The sequence below is a fragment of the Acomys russatus genome, chromosome X (assembly GCF_903995435.1).
Source record: "Acomys russatus chromosome X, mAcoRus1.1, whole genome shotgun sequence".
NCBI lineage: Eukaryota > Metazoa > Chordata > Mammalia > Rodentia > Muridae > Acomys > Acomys russatus.
This window is the reverse complement of record NC_067169.1, coordinates 85917120-85940834: the sequence shown is the minus strand read 5'-3', so window position 1 is coordinate 85940834 and position 23715 is coordinate 85917120. Positions and strand designations below refer to the sequence as shown.

Sequence of the window (23715 nt, the reverse complement as noted above, 5' to 3'; positions counted from 1 at the left end):
TTGTGGTATTAGTTTGACCACTGCTTTACATCTCTCCGCTTTGGTATGTTTATCCTTCAAAGTCCCCTTCCAGCTTCCTGAGTTCAGCCAGTTGGATTGCAATTCCCAGGTGACCTTATCCTGACCATGTGCCCTATATGAATTTTTACATGGCTTTACTCAACTATGAGGCCCTCCTTTTCCTTTGCTTTCACTTAGTGTGCCACCGGACCCTTTCCTGATGAGAAACTTTTCAATACAGGTTTCCCTTTCCTTCCAGAGGTTGTTTCAGAGAAGGAAGAAACCCCCCACCACCCTCTATAGCCATCTCATGTCTAGAGAAAGCATTGTATAGGGCAGCTGTTCTCAAAATGTGTCTCATGATCCCTTTGGGATCACATATCAAATATCTTGCATATCAAATATTTACATTATGCTTCATAGAAGTAATAAAATTGCAGTTATGAAGTAGCAATGAAAATAATATATGGTTCCACCACATGAGTAACTGTATTAAAGGGGTGTAGCATAAGGAAGGGTGAGAACCACTGCAATAGGGAATAATTCAACTGTTCTACTTCCGTCCAGAGTCCATCTACCATAACCAACACAAGAGAATTCGAGCATCTGTAAGGGAATCATTACATTGATACTAAGCATTGTATGTAATATTTTTAAACAAAAATGTGCAATTAGCCAGGTGTGGTGGCGCATGCCTTTAATCCCAGCACTTGGGAGGCAGAGGCAGGTGGATCGCTATAAGTTCGAGGCCAGCCTGGTCTACAAAGCCAGTCCAGGACAGCCAAGGCTACACAGAGAAACCCTGTCTCGAAAAACAAAACAAAACAAAAAAAACAAAAACAAAAACAAAAATGTGCAATTATTTTCAAATGAAAAGTATGTGTTTGGAGATAGTTTTAAGCTTCCAGCCCAACTTTCCAGCCTTCAATTCACATTAGTGGGAATCAGGTCTAAGTAGACATTGGAAGTGGTTTCCCCCATTGACATCTGTTGTGAACCTGCATCTACTTTTTTTCCTTTAAACTAGCAGCCCAACTTCAGAATCAATTCTACAAGCTCATGGCCACAACACAACAGGCTTCGTATAAAATGTCTCAGTAATGCTAGAATAAGAAGGCATCTCCTTTTGGCATAAAATTTACTGCAAATTTGTGACTTATATGATAAATACAAAAGTGCCTCCCCCCAAAAAAGAACACATGTACAGTGTAAGGACCACTTCCAAAACTTCCTACTAAATGTATTCGTTGGTATCAGATGTCTGATGCCTTGGTGATAGTAAAAGGGGCGTGTTGAATACAAACTCACTGCTGTGTTGAAGGAAAAACAGTGGTTCTCAACCTGTGAGTTGTGACTCCTTTGAGGTTGAACAACTTTTTCATAGGGGTCGCCTATGACCATCAGAAAACCCAGATGCTTACAGTATGATTCCCAACAGTGGCAAAATTACAGTTAAGAAGTAGCAATGAAATAATTTTGTGGTTGGAGTTCACCACAACATGAGGAACTGTATTAAAGGATCATAGTCTTAGGAAGGTTGGCCTAGAATGTATTTCTCACTCTACATTTTCATTTATTGCCTTATTGAACCCAGCTTTATTGGTAACTACAAAACAAAGACAAGTCATTGTATTTTGGATTATTTCCACTGAGCTGGTTTTCAAACATACCCTTGGTTCACAACCTCTCTTTTGCAGAGCTGACCTCTGATACAATGGAAACCTGGCCTATTTCAGTGTGTAGCCACTTACTGATGAAAAGTGATTCTTAAATGATCAACAGGCTTTAAGAAAATTACATAGAAAGGTCCTTACCTCTGATCTAATTGTAACTGAGAGCCACTGTGTCTCATTAACCTGTGTCTTCCCCACTAGAGAAGGGGGCCATTCATTCTCCCCCCCGTCAAATCTTAGTATTTTCAACATGAACCATACAAAGAAATATTTGTATCTGCTATAAACTCTCTGGCTTGAAATCATTTGTTTTATAAATATACAAAGATAATCCATTGTAGTAACTTCAGAGAAGAGTAGCCTCTGTGCAGCCAGAGATTGATTGGATCCTCCTCTTCCTCAGAGACCCAGATTTTCATGTGCTCAAGTCTCCTACATAAAGTTACATAGTATTTGCATATTATAGCATATATTTTAAATTACCCTCAGTCTACTAATAATACTGAATATGATGTATGGGCTACTTAATAGTTGTTAGGCTGAATGTTTATGGAATAACAAGAAAAAAGTTTACACATGTTCATATGTGTGTGTGTGTGTGTGTGTGTGTGTGTGTGTGTGTGTGTGTGTTCCTTTGTAGGTTGAATCAGGGAATGCCAACAAGCTTCTGGCTGTTCAACAAATGTCAAGGAAACCTTTCTTCTGGTATCTTCTATTGTACTTTTGTACATTGCCCATGATATAAAATCATCTGGAAATAGCCAGTGAGATTGTTCAGTGTGGGACCAATATTTTTTACATAGATAGAAGTTTGGTCTTTTCTTCTTTCCTTCCTTCCTTCCTTCCTTTCTTCCTTCCTTCTTTCTTTCCTTTTTTTCTCCCTTCCATCCCTTCCTTCCTCCCCTTCCTCCCTTGCTCCCCCCCTTCCTTCCTTGCCTTCTTACAAGCTCTGTGGCAGGCCACAGGATGGAATAAGGAGATGCCATTTATTCCTAATGGAGCCCCTGCAAGTGCCATGCCTGCTAGCTTGATCTGTCTCACAACCTGGCTCACTTCTCAAAAGCTCACTGACCCCAGGTCCTCTGCTCCTACAAGGAATGTCCCCCTCACTCTTCAGATAGTGAAAACTGAAGACGCAAAGAACTCTGTCCCTAACTTTTTCTTCTTCAATAAATGCTTGTTACAGTGTGAAACACAGTAGGCATTGAAATGTAAGTTGTGGCCACTACTATTACTTGACCTCTCTGAGCCTCAATTACTTTATCTGTAACCAGCTACAATAATAGGAGCATCTGCCTAGGTTTTTTTTTTTTTAAGTAGCTTTACCACCACTTCCAATGGGCTTCCATCTTCAAGAGTCTGCTGTACACTGAAAATATCTCATCTTAGAACTGCTGTGCACCCTAGTTTAGAACCCATCCACTGAAGAGAATCATTGTCTTTTCTTCCTGCTCCTGCCACTTCCCATTATCATGAAAGAGGATCAGATGATGTACACCTAACCAAAGAAAAAAATCATATTTGTATTTCATTTTGCTCATTCTTTTATTCATTTTTGTTTTTGTAGGAACTGTCTCACTCTTTGATCCTAGCTGGCATGGAAGTCACTAATCCAGTGGTTCTCAATCTCCTTTTATATACGTGTTCCTGGTTACAGTTCTCTTTCCACTAGTATATACTGACCGTCTGTCAGATGACCATGTTGTTGGGATTGCTTCATTATAAATAGAGCATCTCGACTCTTTCATGCTATTTGCTAAGCATTTTTTACTGTGTCTTGCTGTGATGCTGATTGCCAACTCTTGGAAGAGCACACACCAGAAGCAAAGGCCCAGTGCACTCACAGCTGACTTGTACTAGAAACAGTAGCCCTACCAACACAGAGAAGCCTCACAGTGTATGCAGCAGTTGCTTACCCAGCAGCCTGTGTCACTGCCACCCCAAAACATGGAGGCAGGCAAAGAGAACACCAACAGAGTGAGCAGTAGACAAGTGAAGCTGTTTCCTGAATCACAAAAAGAACCTGGTTTACACTATTGGCCAGTTTCTGCCACACACGTGAAGCAACCATCCATGTTGCCTAAACACTAGCCTGCACAGTATTTTGAGATAAAAGAGGAAAAAAATAGTATATTTTCAGAAATACCATTGTAGTTTGTGAGTATTGTTCATTAGTCACACAGTAGTGTAGAGTGGATGCATGATGCCCCATGACCCCAGTAACTCTTGCCAGTGAGTAGAAAACCCAGCACCACCCCTCATCCATAGCGCTCATCAGCATTGCCTCCATGGCCTGTTGCATTTTAGTGTGCATTGTGTTTCTTAGGTTTTTTCCTGCACCACAGGAAACAAATGTGTGTTAATAACATGGAAGGTGAGAGAGATAAAGGGCATTAAAATAGAAATGTGTGGTTTGGGGTAAGATAGGAAAACTTGTGTCCTAATTAATTTCAAAGAAACTGCTCTTAGGCAAAGTGCCCTTAAGGGGAGTCTAATAAGAGCAACTTTCTGGGCACTTCTGGCTTAAATTCTCTTCATTACTGGAACTCCTGGGAAATATGACCTGTGGATTAGTTTTGCACAATGTCCTATTCTCACAGTGACTTTAAATTAAACTAGGTATTTATAAAACTACCTCACACTGGTTTTCTTTGTTTTCCCAAGTAAGCTGTGGCCCTTGCTGTTAGATCTTAACTAAGTGTAAATTGTAAATGTGTGTTGAATACTTTACAGCCCCTGTTGGCAAAGTAGCAGTAAGCATGTGAAGTGCATACCTTGTGTCAGTAAGAGACAGTCCCGTGTAGTCTTCCACTGTGTCTGGGGAATTGTGCTATGTGTACTCACTGACATCATCACTGTTTTGGTTTGTTTGTTTGTTTGTTTGTTTGTTTGCAAGAAACCTGCTCAAGATACCAGTCTATGCTTTACGTTTTACAAAAGGAGTAAATCTTAGTAAATTTTACAAAGAAATAAATTACTTTTATAGGCCCAATATTTGGTATATTTTTGAGAGGCTGTTAATCTTATAGTGAATGATGAAGTTAAACTGAAGCAGCTGTCTGCCCGGACTGTGACATCTATTTTCTCACTACAGTTTATCCTGTTAATAAGGTTTTAAACTTCAAAGCCTAAGGATGATAATTAGAAGTTCTTTCTCTCTCTCCCTGTACATCTCATTCCTTCTTCGTTCCTCCCCTTGCCTATGCTCCCCCTCTCCTCTCCTCTCTAGACAAAACAGAATGGGGGCACTCAGTAGGGAATGCTGAGATCATTATTGTGGTTTATTCGTTCATGCCCTAGTCATTCAACATGCACCACTGGATGTAAACTCTGTTATCTAGTATTTCAATTGGTTATAATATTTTAAATAAAAAAAGAAAAAGTGATATAAAAAAAGAAAAAAATTGCAGTTCCTCATGTTGTGGTGACCCCCCCGACCATAAAACTATTCAACCTCCCCAAAGGGGTCATGACCCACAGGTTGAGAACCACTGCACTAATATAACTGAAGCTGGCTTCAATTGCACAGCAACAACATTTTACATCTGAAGTGCAATTTATACTGACTTCATATTGCTTTTTTACCATGAGAAGTCCAAGCATCACAAATCAGGGACCATCTGTAGGTATAAACTGCTTTTAAAAGTACCCAAAGCACAGGAAATGCTGTGCATATTTTGTCCCTGACTAGTATGACCACTGCCACAGAAATGCCTTGAGGCACTATAGAATTTAGATGAAAAGAGAAATGGTGTCTGTGTTTTGGAGGACTTGGCAGGGACATGTGCTGTATGAGTTATGTGCTTGGGTGGCCAAGAGAAATGACCTTCTAACAGTTGGTCATTTGAGTCAGAATTTTAGAAGAGAGGAGGGGGAGGGGTGGCGGGAAATCATCCCATATTGTTAAGTGCCGTAAACGCCACAAAGCATGTTGAGATAGAAATGGCGTGTATGAACATGTTCCTCCCTCAGCAGCTGAATAGACTACTTATAAAGGCCAAGTCCTGGGCCCTGCAGAGAGCAAGTACAACATGGGGACCAACAGGAAGAAGCAAAGTCATATGGACTTAAAGGAGGAAGGACAAGTCACCCATGGCTGGGGAAATCAAGGAAAGCTTCCAGAAGGAAGTGGCATACTATGGTTTCATGATTTTTCTCCAGCCTTTCCTTAGGACTTTAGTCCCTGCTGATTATTTCCTGTTTCTGGATAGCCTATGCTGTTTCCTTTTCATACAACATAGATGTTCCTTTTTTTTTACTGAATATTCTAAGTTCCCAACGTGGGCAACCCATGACAAAATCTGTGAGCCATTATAGGGATCCAAAGTGAATGAATGCCTGCCTTTCATTCTAGCCCTTTCTCTTAGGAAATGGTAATGGGAGATAAAATATGCATGGGCCTTTCTCTAACCTTTACTTGGCAAAATAATCCTTGTATTTGGAGAGGGGGTAGCTTTGCTGTATGGGAGCTAACCACCTGAGACCTAACCTGTGGGCCCTCAGTGTGGCTCATGTGAGCCTTTGGGCACACAGGTGGTTGTCCTGTTACTAGTGTCAGAGTAATTAGGCTCTTGCAAGCTAAAAGTCACTGCAAGTCTCTCAGGTCATACTCCTCCTGCAAGCACTAGTCAGCCCTTGGCTGGAGTATGTATGAAGATTTAGTGAAAGTCTCATATGCGTCCCTTGCAATTAGCAAATCAAATTCTGTTGTGCTGTAAGGTCAGTAGGTAAATGAGCTATTAAAGCCAGCTGATTATTTAGACAGCTGTAGAAACAAAAGCTGTCCATGACAGGCTTGGCGAGGGGCTAGGGAGGTGGTTCTCACTTTGTAAATGACGCTGGAATTTTGAGAGAAAAAAACAGGGAACTTGATAGTTTTCTGAGAAAGGGATAAGCTCTTGTCAGTACTGCTTTGCATCATAAAAGCAACCACATCTTGCCACTTAAAGCAGCAAGTCTCAAGCAGTGGGTCGCAATCCCTTGGGATCCAATGACCCTTTCACATACCCTGCATATCAGCTATTTACATTACAGTTCATAACAGTAGCAAAAGCAGAGTTATGGAGTAGCAATAACAATCTTATGGCTGAGGGTCACCACAACATGAGTAACAGTATTTAAAGGCCACAGCATTAGGGCACTGGAGAACTACTGCCTTAAAGAATGGCGTAAGGGCTGGTGTGATGGCTCAGAAGGTAAAGCTCCTGGCCGCGTGGGTTTGATCCCCAGAACTCATGTAAAGGTGCAAGGAGACAGCTGATTCCACAACATTGTACTCTGACAACACATGTGCTGATAAAAATTAAATGTAAAAAAGAAGAAGAAGAAGAAGAAGAAGAAGCAGCTTAAGCCAGGCACACACTCACAACTATAGTCCCAGCACATGAGAAACTGCTCACCATGATGAGTTCAAGCCAGCTTGAGCTCCATAGTGAGACCCTATCTGAACAATACAAAGAACCCAAAAGAACGTAAGGTCAAAGGAGGGAAAGCCAAGACTTTCTAAGAGTTCTGTAGTGTATGTCAACACATGCATAATAGATTGTGAGCCTGGCCTGAAGTTGTTGGGGTATGAAGTATTCCAAAAGGCCAGGGGACAATGGCAGTGAGGGCCAAAACACATTAGTACAGAAAAGATTTGGGCAGATCAGAAAGATGGGTCCCCTGCAAATCTGACATCAGGCTAGGTCACACGGCTAAGCTTCTTGATACCTTTTCTATGTCCTTGGGTAGGCCTGTCTGTTTTCACCTCTCCTAGATGCTAGGCGGGAGCCTGATCATTTCTGAGCTTTACTAACAGGCAGGTTCCTTAACTTGCTAGTATAAGATGCTAACTGGAAACTGGTGACAGTATTTAAATGCTTCATATACTGTCACATCCTGTGCATGTGAGTAAAACTTCAATGCTTCTCCCACAGCAGTATGTGTTATGGGCATTTCAATGTCTACAAACAAGGTGTGAAGAAATCCAGCTTTCTGTTCCTCAGACCATACTACCCATGGATTGTTTGTGAGCTTACCCCACAAACGAGTATCAGTTCTGGCTCTACCTCCTACCAACAAATGTACCTTAGCATCAATGCCATCATTTGTAAAATGAATATGATCCTAATATGATATCTTCTATTACTGTGAACTGATACATGCAAAATCTTGGTATCTGGCACTTTATAAGAGCTCAGCACACAGCAATACACCTATGCTAAGAGGTTTCCTAGTGGTGGTTCCTAGAAGAATTATCTTGGCTACCTGACATTGCTTCCTTCATATACTAAGGAATAATGACTTTTGAAAGAGGGTTCCATGATTGGTCTGGCAACAGAGAGATATTTACTTAATCATCCATTTAAAAAATAATGTATTCTCAAGCTCGCAGCAGCTGTGGCTGCCTACCTAAGACCTGCACACAAAATCAAACCAACCACATTCTAGCATAAGTGAGGGTGGGGAAGACTCATGTGGCCCCACCCCTACCTGAGGAGCTATTGGCAGTTGATGGCTACCAGGGAAGAGAGAGTCAGTTTTCTTCACGAGTTTGGCTCCTGCAGATAACCTCACACCCTTGGTCATCCAGGCTGTACTAATTGGGCTTTGGTCTCTGAGTTATGAGAGAGGAAGAAAGAGAGGGGAGGGGAGGGAGGGAGAGGCATGAAGTGGGAGGTGAATTGGTCGGGCAGGAATAGGGGACAAATAAAAACCAAACACATTGTGCATATGTAAGAAATTGTCAAAGAATAAATAAACTATTTTTAAAATATGTATTCAGCATCAATCTTAAGTCAGGTATATTACAAAGTAGTGAAGATCTAATGAAGACTAAAGCACATTCTAAATACAGCAAGCTATTCAGCAGCTCATGTGCTCCTTCAACTTCATTTTGTTTTGTTTTTTATAATTGGGTTTTGCTTATTTCTTTTGATATTTCCTAAGCAAAAGAATTGGGGAAGAGCTGTACCATTTCCTCCAATTCTCACACATGACACATTTAAAAGTCACAGAACACTTTCAGAATGACAGATTTGGGACTTCTGAAAATCCACTCTTACAAAATAGCACCAAGACCTTGAGAATCTCTTTAAAAATCAACTTTTTTTTCAAAACTCTAGAAATGAGCCAAAAGCTTCCAGCAATCAGAGACAAATTTGAGTCAACTAGCTGAATATTGGGAAGAATAGCGAGTTTTGCAGTATTTTAACATGCCCTCTTCCCATCCTCCTTTACCCAGCCCACAGTAACATTGAAAGCCAAAATCCCTGTTGCCACAGTATCTGTGAAAAGTCAACACCTGCTGCCCACTGGAGTGAGCAGAGTGGTTTTAAATCACTCCAAATAAACCCATCCCTAGAGAACTGTCAATGCATGGCTATCAGGTAACTCTGTAAAAAGAAGTGTCTGTCACAGGGCTTGTCTTCCTACACCTGACTCGCTGTCAACAGTCCTTTTACAAGGGCATTATAGGAAACATAAGCTACATTTAACATCTAGGCTGCCTGAGGCAGACCAGTGTAGTTGGGGAAAATAATAGAATAAACAACAAAAGCAATGTGAATGCAACAACATATCAAAAGGATTCCACACCTAACTGAGTGGAATGTATCCCCAGAATGTGTAAGTAATTCAACATAAAATCAATCAAGGTAATGTAGTAGTGGAGGGAAGAGTAAAACCCACAAGATCATGGTGGTTGACACAGAAAAGCACTTGACAAAATCCAACAATCTTTCGTGGTCTAAACATGTGAAAAGTAAGTAGAAAAAAAGTCCTCAAGCAGATAAAAGCTATCTATAGAAAACTATAAAAGGCCCTTTGCCTCAATATCTGAATTAGGACAAATGTGTTCGCCCCCACTACTTCAATTAATCACATTACTGGAGATAGTAGTTAGTTCAGTTAGGCAAGAAGAACAACTAAGTACCCAGTTCAGGAAGGAAGAATTTAAACTCTATTCATGAATGACATAATCTGGTATCCAAAATCCTAAGGAATAAACAACAACAACACAACTATTAGTTCTAATAAGTGACATGAGTAAGACTGCAACTTAATGTGAACCATTAGCTTCTTTCTCTTTTTATGTTATTTTCTTCTCCCTTCTTTATGCAACCCATTGTTCTGCTATTGTCTACTGGGAGCCCTTATTTTTTTCATTCTGTAGAATACAGATTGTCTCAATTTATGAATCATGTCTAAAAGCCCATTAGTGCTATAACTCTTTATAGTTTCTATGCACTATCACTAAAGAATCCGAAACTAAACTTGAAAGAAAATAGCACCAAAGTAATAAAGTGCTAGCCAATAGAATTAATGAAGCAAGTATAAGACTGGTAAACTGAATAAATAAATAAAAAAAACAAGTTTGTCACAGTTAAAAAAAAAAAAAAAACTGGTAAACTGAAAACTTTCAGACATTGTTGGAAGGAAATAAAGACCAAATAAACGGAAAGCAATTTCAGACTGATTAACTTAAATTTTTAATAATGTTCAAAAGTATGGAACTAGTAAGCAGCAGAGCCAGGAGTTGAACCAAAATAGTTTATGAAGTGTTATAGTCTAAACTCCTGTTAGTTGCACTTTATAGTCATCTCTGGGCTTTACTGAGAGGCAGGTCTCTTAACTGCCTAATACACCACGCTAACCTCAAACTGGTAACCGTATTTAAATAGCTTTATACTACCACTTCCTAAATACGTAAGTAAAACTTTAATGCCTCTCCCACAGCAGTATGGGATACGTGTATTTCAATCAGTGTGGCAAGGTCTATAAGCAAGGTGTGAAGAATTTCTGCTTTCTGTGTTTCTCAGACCATGCTACCCATGAATTGTGAGAGAACATAGTGTTTGTGAGCTTACCCCATAGACTCTGCCATGCTTAGGAATCGGTTATAACTCTGCCCCCAACCAAGAAATATACCTCAGTATCATTGCCATCATCTTTCAAATGAATATATCAGTATTCTAGTCTAGAAAGTCTTATAGAAACCTGCAAACATGAATGCCTGTGTGTACATATTTATACTGCTTATGTTGCCCCATTGCTCTTAATACTAGTCTACACTAGATCCTTTTGATGTGCTTTTTAATGCCCCCCCCAACTCTCCAGCCTTATCTCTTGTTATTGACAGCCTCACAGACCAAGCTGCAGCCATACCAAGACTGCTCCCGAGATGAGCCATGCACTTCTCCACCTCTATCCATGTCATTAGTTATGTCATCCTCTCTGTTTTTGTTGCTTACTCTGATTCTCTTTCTTCTCCTGTATCTAGCCATCTCATATACATCTTTTAATACTCCCCTCAGGTATTACCCCATGCAGAAAGCCCGGTTTGTGTTCCATTTAATGTTTTGTCCATACCTCTTCCAGTTCCTTACAACACCGTTGTAAAACTGTCTTTTGGAGGAGTCCTTCCTTGCACATTGATATTGTTGGCCATCAGAAAACAGTTCCCATTTCCTCCCTGATTGCTTGAGGATAGCCACCATAATGAATGACACAGTAACTATGAAGACCGGGAAATTCACAACCGAATGAAGACCAGGAAATCCATGACCAAGCAACTACCTCAGAAGAAACAAATAGTCATCTATGTCCTGTACTCTGGGAAGGCAAAATGACTGAAGACGGAAATTTGGCTATACTTAATCAAAAGATATAAGGCCGTACCAGACATCATTGTTGCATTTGGACTCGGAACCCATTATGGTGGTAGCAAGACAACTGGCTTTGGCGTCATTCCTTCAGTTATGCAAATAGAATGGAGCCTAAACACAGACTTGCCAGACATGGTCTATTTGAGAAAAAATAAATAAAACAGTGAAAGGAACACAAGATCATATTGAAGGTTGGGGGAACAAGGCTTACAAAGGTCAACATTAAAATTGGCAAAAGGCAAGAGAACTAAAGATTCTGAGGTGACTTGATCTGCTATTGAGGCACATTTCTGAGGAGAAGACTAATAAACTGTAAAATGAAAGAAAAATCCCACTCTTTTATACATCTGTGCTCCTCATTAGACTTAATACTCTCAGGGGCTTTTCTCCATTGCACCCAAAGATAGAGCTTTACCTTTCATCTTCCCGATATCTTCTGGACTTCTTTGGCACAGTCTGCGATGCCAGAGATGAGAAGTAAAAGGGATCTATATGATTTGCTCATGGATTTGTAGAAAGGAGTTATGAGAACCTAGTACAAACATATTTGAGTAAAATGAGGTTATCTGATAAAACTAAGTTTGCAAATTAGAAAATATTTTTGGTATATTTTGTGTGTATGAGGGATTTTTCCTTTGTACATGTGCCACGTGGGTGCCTGTGCCCACAGAGGTGAGAAGAGGGCACTGGATCTCCTGGAACTGGAGTGTTTCAAAAGATTGTGAGCTGCCATATGGGTACTTAGAACTGAATCCCAGTCCTCTACAAGAGCAACATGTGCTCTTAAATGCTGAGCCACCTCTCTTCATTCATAGAGATTATTTTTCATAATTTTCATCTACTTTAAACCTTAAAACATATGTTGGCTTAAACACAATAGAACTTTCTCACACATGTAATGTTTCAAGATTTAAAAGAAAATATTCTTGGTCAGCAGGATAGTTCTCTTCCTCCTGGATATTAAGGGACATGGACTCATAAAAGCCCCGCCCCCAAACGGGATAAAGCCACAAAGGAACACACATGGAAAGGTCCTATGGGCCAATCCCAGAACTGTCACATACTATTTCTCTTCCTGTTCCATTCATGAGAACCTAGTCTACCCGTGGAGTAAGCTAAGGAGAACAATGGCTCTGTTGAGAATTTCTGGTCATGGTAAAATATAATAGTAATGTTGGGATAGTTTGCCTTAGGTGTTGGGTAAAAGATGGAAGAGGTTTCTGTTCTTTGTACAAGTGTTCTACATAGTGTAGCTATGTTAATCTGTCCCCCAGGAAGCTTGAATAGTCAAATGTAGGCAGTATTTCAAATCATGGTTGACAGCTGAGCTCCCTATTGAGTCACTTACCAGGAAGTAGCAGCTGGAGGGTGACTTGCATAGCTGATTATTCCTTAATTATTAATCACTGACACTTTGTAAATTGCCTTAAGTCAAATCCCAGCTGGGTTCGTATACAATATTACAGTGTTGGCCCCCAAATATTTTTCCTGCGTTGTATGTCTAGGCAAGAAAGGGTATTAAATAGATAACAAAGTAGCAACCTGATTCATTGCAAACCAGCCAAGTAATACTCGAAACAAAATGGGAAAAAGACAGGATCAAAAAGAGAACTAATTTCCATTTCAACACATAGCCACAGGCACAGTTTCTTCTCTGGCAGTTTGTGTTTCCCCAAACCAACTATATACTTGATGGTGACCTGGTGTACCAACTGTACACTTGATGGTGACCTCATGTAGGCTAAAGGAATGAAGAGAAGTAAATCAGTCTGAAATAAAAAAAAAAATCCTCATGAGTCTCAGCTGAGAGGCATGTATATTCCCAGGAAAATTTAGAAAACTGATGTACAGGCTCTATCCCTTCACACCTTAGGGAGTCTCAGCCACTCGGGAATGGACCTGGAAACCTAGATTTTTTTTTCATGCACTTTTAGTAATTCTCGGTCTCCTTTGTGGATTAGTTACATAACAGCCTCTTGCTGGAGAACACCGGCTAGAAGTATAATGAACGCTGGCTTTTCCGGGACATCTTAGGTGCCTAACTTGTTCTTTTCTTTTTGTAGTTTGTCGCTCAGCCAAACTGCCAACAATTGCTTGCCACCCTATGGTATGACGGCTTCCCTGGATGGCGGAGAAAACACTGGGTAGTCAAGCTTCTGACGTGCATGACCATTGGGTTCCTGTTTCCTATGCTGTCCATAGCCTATCTGATCTCACCCAGAAGCAACCTGGGTTTGTTCATCAAGAAACCCTTTATCAAGTTCATATGCCACACAGCGTCCTATCTGACCTTCCTCTTCATGCTTCTCCTGGCTTCTCAGCATATCGTCAGAACAGACCTCCATGTACAAGGACCTCCCCCAACTGTTGTGGAATGGATGATACTGCCTTGGGTTCTAGGTGAGTGAAACAGACCAACAATAATGACTAGGCTGTCTTCGAGTCCTACGTAAAAAAATATACTGGAATATGTACTCAGAGTAGCTCTGAGCTAGGACCCTTCCAGGAGGCCTTTGTTGAGAATCTAAAAATTGTGTTTCCTTCTACCCTAGGTTCTGATCACTCAGTTATGTGTGGGCCACTCTAAACCAGGCATGTTCTCGGGGTTTGCATCTGTTCCTGTAATGTCTTCTAGGATGGAAAAATGGCTATTGGCTGGTTTAGGAGAGAAAGCTTTGTGTCAGTACAGGTTTCAGGTAAACTAGACAAGGTAGACATTCTATTTAAAATGTTCTTTCCTATAGGCAGGAAGCACATGGATCTGCTGAATTCTTGTATTTGTGTGTCCACTTCATATAATCCTAGCACCCGGTCAGGTTCCAGGTGCTGTGTGGACACTGATCCCATAGTCAGCAGAAAAGCCTGGGAAATTCACACTGACTGTGGTCAAAGCTGGTTTACCTGTGCTCTCTAGAAATAATTTAACAACATTGAACCCTCCAATACATTCCATCTTCCAAGTCTTTGTCCCCAAACTATGAACCCTAAGCTAGCATTTTGAGCATTACTTGGGATTTTATCAGAGACATTTCAAGTCTTACACTGGACCTAGGCATTAACAGCATCCCTAAGTGCTGTTCATATGTAAAATCTGGGAAGTGGTGGCATTGATCACAACCATATACTTTTCCTGAAACATTTCTGTCATCAGGCAAAATTACATACACACACACACACACACACACACACACACACACACACACACACACAAAATCAGAGGAGAACAGAAAAAGTAGGATGCTAAATTACCATATTTGGGGCTGCAATGCCTAGTTTCAGTACTTACATCCAGCAATGTGGTCCCTGTTCAGTACCTCAAAACCCATGTAGAGCTTATCTCCTGAGCACCCAGTGAAAAGTAGAGATCACAGAATAATATTGATGAAGTCAATCTACTACACTCCAAAATGAGAAGAATGTGGTGCCTAACATTGCAGTAGCTAAACTAAAGTTTAACTCAAAATTGCAGCATCCTCCAATTAAGAAGGACAAAGTAGACAGTAAATATTTTAGGAAGTAATTATCATCATGAGCCACCAGGAAAATGAAAATTAAAACTACTTTGAAATGTTATCACATCCTAGTCAGAATGGCTATCATCAAAAAAGTAAGTGATGCCAGATGTGGGGAAAGATGAAGCCTCATTCACTTTGGTGGGAGACTTCTGCAGGCAATGTGGAAATGAATGTGGTAGTTTCTCATAAGACTGTGCTATTCCTGTATCAGGTAACCAAAGGACTCAATATCCTCCCATAGAGACACTTGCACTTCTGTGTTTATTGCTGCACTATGACAATAGCAAGGAAATGCCTAGATTCCCATAAACAAATGAATGGATAATGAAGACAGGGTACATATGCACAATGGAAATTTATTCAGTTGAAAAGAATAATAAAATTGTGAAATATACAGGGAAATGGATTGATCTGGGGAATATTATATTGATCAAGGTTGCCTAGACTGCAGATCCTTGCCTTTAACACTTCTATAAACATATGAGTGTGAGTGTGATGTAAGCCAAAAAATAGAAAGAAGGTCATGTGATAGAGAAAAGAGGTATAGAGGAAGAAGAAATAGAACGCATGTAACATGAAAGCAGAAAGGAGGCTACCAGGAGTGTGGAAGAGTAAAGGAAGGAGAAGAGAGATAGAGGAGAAAAGCAAATTATGAGTTATGTATCAAGCTGCCAAAGTGAAACCTAGTACTTTGTGTGCAAATTTTGAAAAATAAAAATGAGGAGTGCCCAGAACAGTGAAAGGCACACAAGGCTTGACAAATTGAAGATTGGGAGATGAGGTAGCCAAGAAAAGAGAGGTGAGTAATCTCCAGCTCTCAGAGTCTTTCCACTGAGCCCAGTTCGTTCATGAATCTCATCTTTACTCATTTGGCAACTTCTATTGTGATGCTTAAATTAACATTGATAAAGAAATAAATGTTTTGCCTCCGTTCTTCAGGTTTCATTTGGGGGGAGATAAAAGAAATGTGGGATGGTGGTTTCACCGAATACATCCATGATTGGTGGAACTTAATGGACTTTGCAATGAACTCCCTCTACCTGGCAACTATTTCCTTGAAGATTGTGGCCTATGTCAAGGTAAAATAGAATGCCTAGCAGTTTTCTTCCCCAATTATTTTGGTTGTATTATGTCGATAAACTTTTGCACTGGGAACAAGAAAGGTTTATGGGAAAAACCAATGAGTGCCTCGTTCACATTAGAAACCACTGGAGAGATTCTTCCAATAGTCTGTAGTAATATCTACTTAAGCAAATCTAGTGAAGAACAAAGTTTTTAGAGGAATCCTTCAGTTTCTCAGACTCTCAGGGTAAAGACAGCTTCAGCTTCAGTGCTTTAACATTCCTTCAAAAAGATGGCACACTGATACTCACACAGGGCAGGGACAGAAAGTCATTAAGTGTATTACCTCCAAAAAGCCTCTTAACTGTTATCACTTTAGTAAAATCAGTTATTGTAGATTTAATTAATATTTTCCCGTGCTAGAGTCATTGGTAATCCCTTCTCCCTGCAGAGTTACACAGTACAAAACTGACAAGCAGCAGAACCCCAGAAACTGTAGGACACATAGTTCTACAGTAACCTGTTTTCCTCATTACTTCTGTCAGGATAATTACTTAACCCATTACAAACCCAAATTTTTCTGTATCACTAAACCTACAGCACCCTACAAGTTCAGAAAATGTGCATGCACAATCACTCTGATACTTTCTCCATGCACAAGCACCTTGAATTGTCCTGAAAATAATTTTAAAATATGCACAAGTTGAATTTTTTTAATGGGACCTGTAAGGGTTCTCTCATCCACAGAGATACAACCCATATAAGGTGACCTTCCTCAAACCAAATGAGACAAATGAAGACCAATGAAGTAAAATTGCAGGCACACCTCCACAGCTCCCTGTATTGGGGGCGGGTGTTGGTAATCACAGGTCTGAGTTCAGGTCTGCTGCTTAATAATAGAATGTATGACCCTTCTCCTTCTACTGTGATTTGAGGTTTTTCCCATGAGGGACAGCTGACAATTCATTCCCCAAGATGTCTAGTCAGTCATGCTTTTGGTATTAAATTTCACATTGATGACTTTTAGAATGGAAATATGGCTGTCCCCCAAGTCTCCAACAACTTAGTTTATTTTTACATCCCTAATATGCATATTGCATAAATTGTAAGACCTTGAGAGTTATATAGAGCATGCATATTGAATGCATTCATGAAACATTTTTGAAAGGAGCCCAAGAGTATGCCTTATGCGTGTGATGATCACTTCACACATACTTACAACTTTCTTAAAAGAAAAGCCTAGTAGAAAAAAATGGTGGACTCTCTGGTTACCGCTGTGTCACTCTGGCACACTGCTGGTTGAGTACCACAGTTTTCCTTTTTTCAAAAAATGTATTATATGCATTATGAGATTTTCAAGAAAAATTAGTACACATATTCTATTCAAAAATCTCCTTTAGAAGTAGAGAAACCTTAACTTATCAATTTTGAACTTACTAGGTTTTGTTTAACCTGCAAAGTTTTGAATGCTTGATGAAAGTCTTTCTCCCTGGGGATGTTAGCTTACCACCAGCTAATCACATAACCCTCCTAATTTCACTGGTGAGGCTTCCAAAGAGCCAGATACCTCTCTACTGCAAAGTGTAAGAAATCCGCTCTGCTAAGCTTATACATTCATCCTTTTAACACCCAAAGGAAACACAAACAAGTTGTGTCACATGCACAATTTGGGTTTTTTAATTTTTTATTTATTTTTTAATTAAGTTATTCATATTACATCTCAATTGTTATCCCATCCCTTATATCCTCCCGTTCCTCCCTCCCTCCGGCTACATATTTATGTGTATGGGTATTTTGTGTGCATTTGTGTACAGATGCGTAGTGCCTATAAAGGCCAGAAGTGGTTCCACCCTCTCAACTTGGAATTACAGATGGTTATGAGCCACCATGTGGGTGTTGGGACTTGAACTCAGGTCCTCTTATGAGAGCAGCGGGTAGTTCTCATCGCTGATCCATCTCTTCAGCCCAAGAATTTGGGTGTTATAAATGAGAACTTATAAGTGGGAAGAATGTGGTCCTCTCATCCACAAAAATGCCACCACTTTAGACATTCCCCAAACAGAACGAGACAACCATTAAGATTCAAGTTACAAACAAAACAAAACAAAAACAAAAACAAACTCCACAGGTCCTATGGAAGGAACACTTCAAATCACTTGTTCAGAGCCAATATAGAAATGAAATGAATTGGCCTTAAGAAATTCCTTAATTTATGAAATTACTTATTTTTAGCTGTGTGTGGTGTACACATATATGTGCACATCTGTGAACAGATGCTGTTGAATGTCTTTCTCAATAACTCTCCACCTTAGTTTTTGAGACAAGGCCTCTCGGTGAACCTAGATCTCAGCAGTTTGGTTAGACAGGTTGGCCAGCAGGCCCCTGGGATGCACCTGTGAGGCTGTACCACTGAACCTGACCTTTACATGGGTGCTGGGGTCTAAACTCAGGTTCTCTTGCTTTCACAAAACCAGATTTTTCTGTATTCACTGGATTAAAAAATTAGTTAAGAGTACAGACTTCACCTCACAGGCTTTAAAACAAGGCAGTCAGCAAAGTAACCCAAAAGAACAACCATACATGAGGCTGGCCCTCCGTGCCAACCGATAACCCTGTACATGGAGAATAGTCAGCATTTCATCTTCTAGGATATCACCTAGATTAACACAGAGACTGAATCTCAACTGTACTGAGTTGTGGGCATCTCTTCCACATTTACTTTTCTATAGACAAGATCACCTCCTCGTGTTCTTGGCATCATCAAGTCCCCGCATTAGACTCTCCATTTTCTTTGGGGTTAACAGAAATGTAACTCGTACCTCTTTGAAAAGAGTGGGGCCAAGTTTCAAACTGCATTCAGTTTCAAAGAATATAAGAAATGCCATTTATCTCCCAGCATCACTAGCCTAGCTTTTGTATGCATGAGTTTAATCCCTACTCACCCTTGTGAGCTGGATCACCATCAACCAATCCCTCTACCTCCCAGAGCCTCACTCTTGCCTTGATAAATAAGCAAATTAAACTCCATTAGTGGTCTTCAAGATTTGTAGTCATAGAAACATATCATCAAGCAGTGACTTACACAGAACTACAATATATAAAATGGTTCAAAGGGCTAAGTGGGCATAAAGAATCTGTCATCTAGTCTGCTTCTTTGACTCCTACAATCACCATTAGATGTCTCCATTAAACCCTAAGGGTCTAAGAAACACAGTTTAAAATTTATAATATTAGACCAGAAGTTAATAAGCTTTGGTCTATGGGCCAAACTTGGCTCACTGTCACATCCATAGGTCTGTGCACTGTCTTTGGCCACTTTAGTGCTACAAAGGGAGTGGTAAGAAGTTGTGACAGAAACCTATAGCTGACAAAGTGAAATATATGCACTATCTGGCACTTGACAGAAAAATGGCTGTTGACATCTATGCTAGATGAACTCTGAGCTTATTTCCCACACCCAGCACCTATCTGCTAAGGTGTTCTCCAGAGGTATAACATGAAAACTAGAGATATGCCAGGAAAAACGCCTTTCATGCTTCTGAGTATTCCGAACATCCAGATTTGCCATCCTGTGGACAACAGACTTCCCTGTGGTGGAAAAACAATACAAATCAGATCGATCTAGACTGTACATATGCCCAGGGGATGATTTCTCATTGTAAAACATAGGTTCTTTTTGACTATCAGCAAAGAATCTCCATCTCTCACATAGATCTCAACACTTGTAACGACCCTTATAACATCTGTGTTGTGAGATCAACCCCCGTGCATGTGACATTTCATGGAAACAGTGCTAGACTTAATGTCGAGGGACCTGGAGCTTAATTCTGGCTCTGCCACCAAATTTGCTGTGTGATCTTTAGCAAGTCACTCTGGATTTCAGCTCTTCCATTTGTAAGGCAGGCATACCACCCACTTGCTCCCAGTGATGAAAAAACTGTTTTTGATTTATTTTTTTTCTCTGAAGGAACATGTAGAAAATATGAGAAATTTGGCTAAGATTACAAAAAAGCTGATCAGCCAGCAGAAAGTCTATCTGAAATAGAAGCACTCGTGTGGCACAGTCTCTCTGATTCTTCCGACAATGAAGAATATTGGATACACACAAGTGATTTTAACACCATCAGTTTTATTGGTTGTTGGAAGTGAAGCACACTTCAGAAGTGCTTAACGAGATAACTTGGCCCCCAACGTATTTTCTCAGGAAAGTCGCCTACATTTAGTCCTCAGAAATTGTGATGTTTAAATAAGATTATAAAGTAATGGTGCTTCAGACTGAATTCCAGGCAAAACCTAATTTTGTCCTTGGGAAGGTTAACAATTAGTTACTTACATTTCCATACCATCTTCCTGTAGGGAGTACAGGGACTCTTGCATATAAATACAGAATCACACACATGTACACAGACAGGAGTGGCATTATCTTTCTTTTATTGTGAAGAAAAAAGTTACAGGCAGATTTAAGTGGCAGTTTCTAAATAAGAGTTCTGACCACACCTTCTCACATTTTTCTATGAGGCTATTCCTCACATTCCAGAAGATAGAGGCCTTCAAGAGGCTGGAAATGGACAACCAACTCTATAAATACTGGATATTCCCTCTCCTTCAACTTCCTGGTTCTTCATTTGCACTGGAAGGCCTTTCTAACTTGTTAGGTTGTTAAAGAAACAGTAAAATACATCCATATGCTGCTAAGTGGAGAAGTACTAAATTTGCTACCTGGAAGGTTGACATGCCATTTGCAATGGTGTAGAATACATTACAAACTGCTAAAAATGCAGCAGAAAGCTCTGAGGAAAGGCTCCCTAAGGACTCTCTATCAGTGCCAAACTGTAGGCAGCAGAGCCTGGAGAAGGAACACTGAGGAGGCTGCATCTATGCTTTGTCCTTCAGGAACCACAAATTGACCACGTATTTCAAGCCAATGTGTGTGTGTTGTAGGCAGGGGTGGGGGCAGGGGTAGACCTGAGTTGAAATCTCACTGAGAAGTGAAATAATTTGGTCCTTAGTAACTTGGGCACCTCGATGGCTTCTTTTCAGAAACACTCAACAACAATCTGGTAAACTCACAGTTAGAAAATGTCTGTGGATAAACCACAGGTGGCTGCTGCAGATGATAGCTCTGAAATTCCTTCTGCTATGTATATATGCCTGGTATATATTTGGATAAGAGTGGGAGGGAGAGAGTTATTAGCACTGTGTGCTGATTGAATGGGGCAAGAAGACAAACAAATAGTGCCATGCACCGGGAATTTTATGTAAGCTGAATGTTGGGTGCATATTGTGTGTGTGGAAGGGTCCAAAGGGGAAATTGCTGGAAATACTCACTGTACTTCTCATATTGTGTACTTGTTGTTGTTGTTTTTTCCAGTATAACGGTTCTCGTCCAAGAGAGGAATGGGAAATGTGGCACCCGACTCTGATTGCAGAGGCACTCTTCGCAATATCCAACATTCTAAGTTCCTTGCGACTCATATCCTTGTTCACAGCCAACTCCCACTTAGGGCCTCTGCAGATCTCTTTGGGACGCATGCTGCTCGATATACTCAAATTCCTCTTTATCTACTGCCTAGTACTGCTGGCTTTTGCCAATGGACTGAACCAGCTTTATTTTTACTATGAGACCAGAGCTATCGATGAACCTAACAACTGCAAGGGGATCCGGTGTGAAAAACAGAACAACGCCTTCTCCACGTAAGACGTGCATCTCTCTTTCTTTTGCCTTCTTTCTGCCTTCCTTTTTGTTCTATTTTCCATACACAACTTCATGAGTATCTCTTCGTGGGAAATCATCCTTCAACATAGAGCATGAGGAAAGTAGCATTAGAAAAGGAAGAGATTTAACAGAGACAGCAATACAAAGAGAGCCTTGCAGTGGCTCCATTTTTAAAGTGTAATTCTGAGTACTTTTGTAGCATTCAAAAGACTGACAGCCACAAAGGACATGAAAGCACAATTCTGTTCCTAGGAACTCATGGCCAGAAAATTAACTTAACTACTGTTAAGTGGAGTTCAAAGAAAAGGAGACAAAGGTGTCTTAATACACTCCTTTTCTTTCCTTTTTTTTTTTTTTTTTTTTTTTCGTGTATATGCATGATCATGCAATTTATTTTCTTTCATTAGAGGAGCATATTACACCATTGAAAAGAAAGTATCCACAGAGAGCTATTCACTTTAGAGGAAAACTAAGTCAATCCCTTAAAGAAAAATTACACAAATTTTTATTTTTTTCTAGACAGTCAAGATTGAACATAGAGCCCCACATATACACGGCAAGTTATCGGCCACTGAGATATGTTCCCAGGCTTCAGATTTTTTTGTTTCCATATTTTTAATATTTTATAAATTTATTCATATTACATCTCAATTGTTATCCCATCCCTTGTATCCTCCCATTCCTTCCTCCCTCCCACTTTCCCCCTACTCCCTTCCCCTATGACTGTGACTGAGGGGCATACACTAGGATAGAGTGAGACAGGCTTGATTACAGTCAGCTAGCCTACTAAACCAATTTAGGGATTGAGGTGGGGATTGGCTGGAAATGTCTCTGCTCCTATTTTGGGTATAGAAAGCATCTCATGGCTCTTCGTCCAGAACACTGCTGCCTCTGGATAGGTAGTTTCTGTGTTTTCCCTTCCTACTGTGAAAACCTGATTCTTTGGAATTTCTTCACACACCCCCATGGCTTTAGAATTCTCGTGAAAATAAAAAAGAGAAAGAAAAGAAGCAGCTAGATGTAGTGACACGTGTCTGTTATCCTACCACTCGGGAGGCTGGGGCAAGAGGTTCGAGAGTTTGAGAATAGCCCAGGCTACCCAGTGATACCCCTGTCTAAAATGAGCAAAAGCAAAAATAAGGGAGGGGGCTAAAAAGGAGGGTGTAGGGAGGGCAGGAGGAAGGAAGAAAAAAGGATAATTCATGCAGTTTTCTTAAGTTAGGAGCTTCACTAGGCTTCAGTGGCCTTCAGTTTGTCCATCTCAGCACCCACTCTGGAGACCCAAAGCTTGCTCATGATTCTTAGTCATTAAACTAATAACTTATCTTTTACTTTTTTGTTTTTTAACAAATAACTGCAATATAATAATTATACAAATCTTGGAGGTACAATGTGGAGTTTTGATATATGCACACACTGTACCATGATCAAATCTGGGTAATTAGCGTCCTCACCACCTCAGTTATTCTTCATACGTTTGTGGTAAAACAAACAGAATCTCTTCTAGGCAGTTTGAAACGTATAATGTGCTTTTCTTATCTGTGGTCTTCCTATTGTGTAAGAGATCACCAGAACTTGGTCCTAGCCAACTGCAACATTGTTTTCATTGACCAACCTTTCCCATCCCTCCCACTTCCTCAGCCTCCCATAACTACCATTCTGCTCTGCACTTCTACAATATCAATTCTTTTACATTCCATACATAGGTGAGATCATGCAGTTTTTGTATGGCTAGCTTATTTCATTTAGCAGTAACACCCTTCGCATTCGTTCATGTTTCTACAGATGTCAGAATTTTATGGCCAAGTAACATTCCAGTAAATTTGTGTGTGGGGAGGTCTCCTCCATTTATTTATTTATTTATTTAATCATGTTTCATCCTGATCTCAGTACCCTCACTCCTCTCCTCTTAGTCCCACACCCACACCCCCTACTCCTATTCCTTCCTCTCCTTCATCCCAGAGAACCAAGTGGTACCAATCCACCCTGGTATCTCAAGTCATGGCAGGACTAAGCCTGTCTCTCTCTCTCTCTGTCTCTGTCTCTCTCAAGCTCTCTCTGTCTCTCTGTCTCTCTCTCTCTGTCTCTGTCTCTGTGTGTGT

At 40.3% G+C, this 23715-nt stretch overlaps 1 protein-coding gene across 1 annotated transcript in view; it reads left to right on the top strand.

The window, feature by feature from the left end:
* The window catches only part of Trpc5 (transient receptor potential cation channel subfamily C member 5), a 259616-nt gene that overhangs the window by 195039 nt on the left and 40862 nt on the right, over window positions 1-23715 (top strand). Inside the window, exons 4-6 of the mRNA XM_051142246.1 lie at window positions 13384-13720; window positions 15775-15914; window positions 21269-21591. Coding sequence (XP_050998203.1) covers window positions 13384-13720; window positions 15775-15914; window positions 21269-21591 — 800 coding nt within the window. The remainder of the gene's footprint in view (window positions 1-13383; window positions 13721-15774; window positions 15915-21268; window positions 21592-23715) is intronic.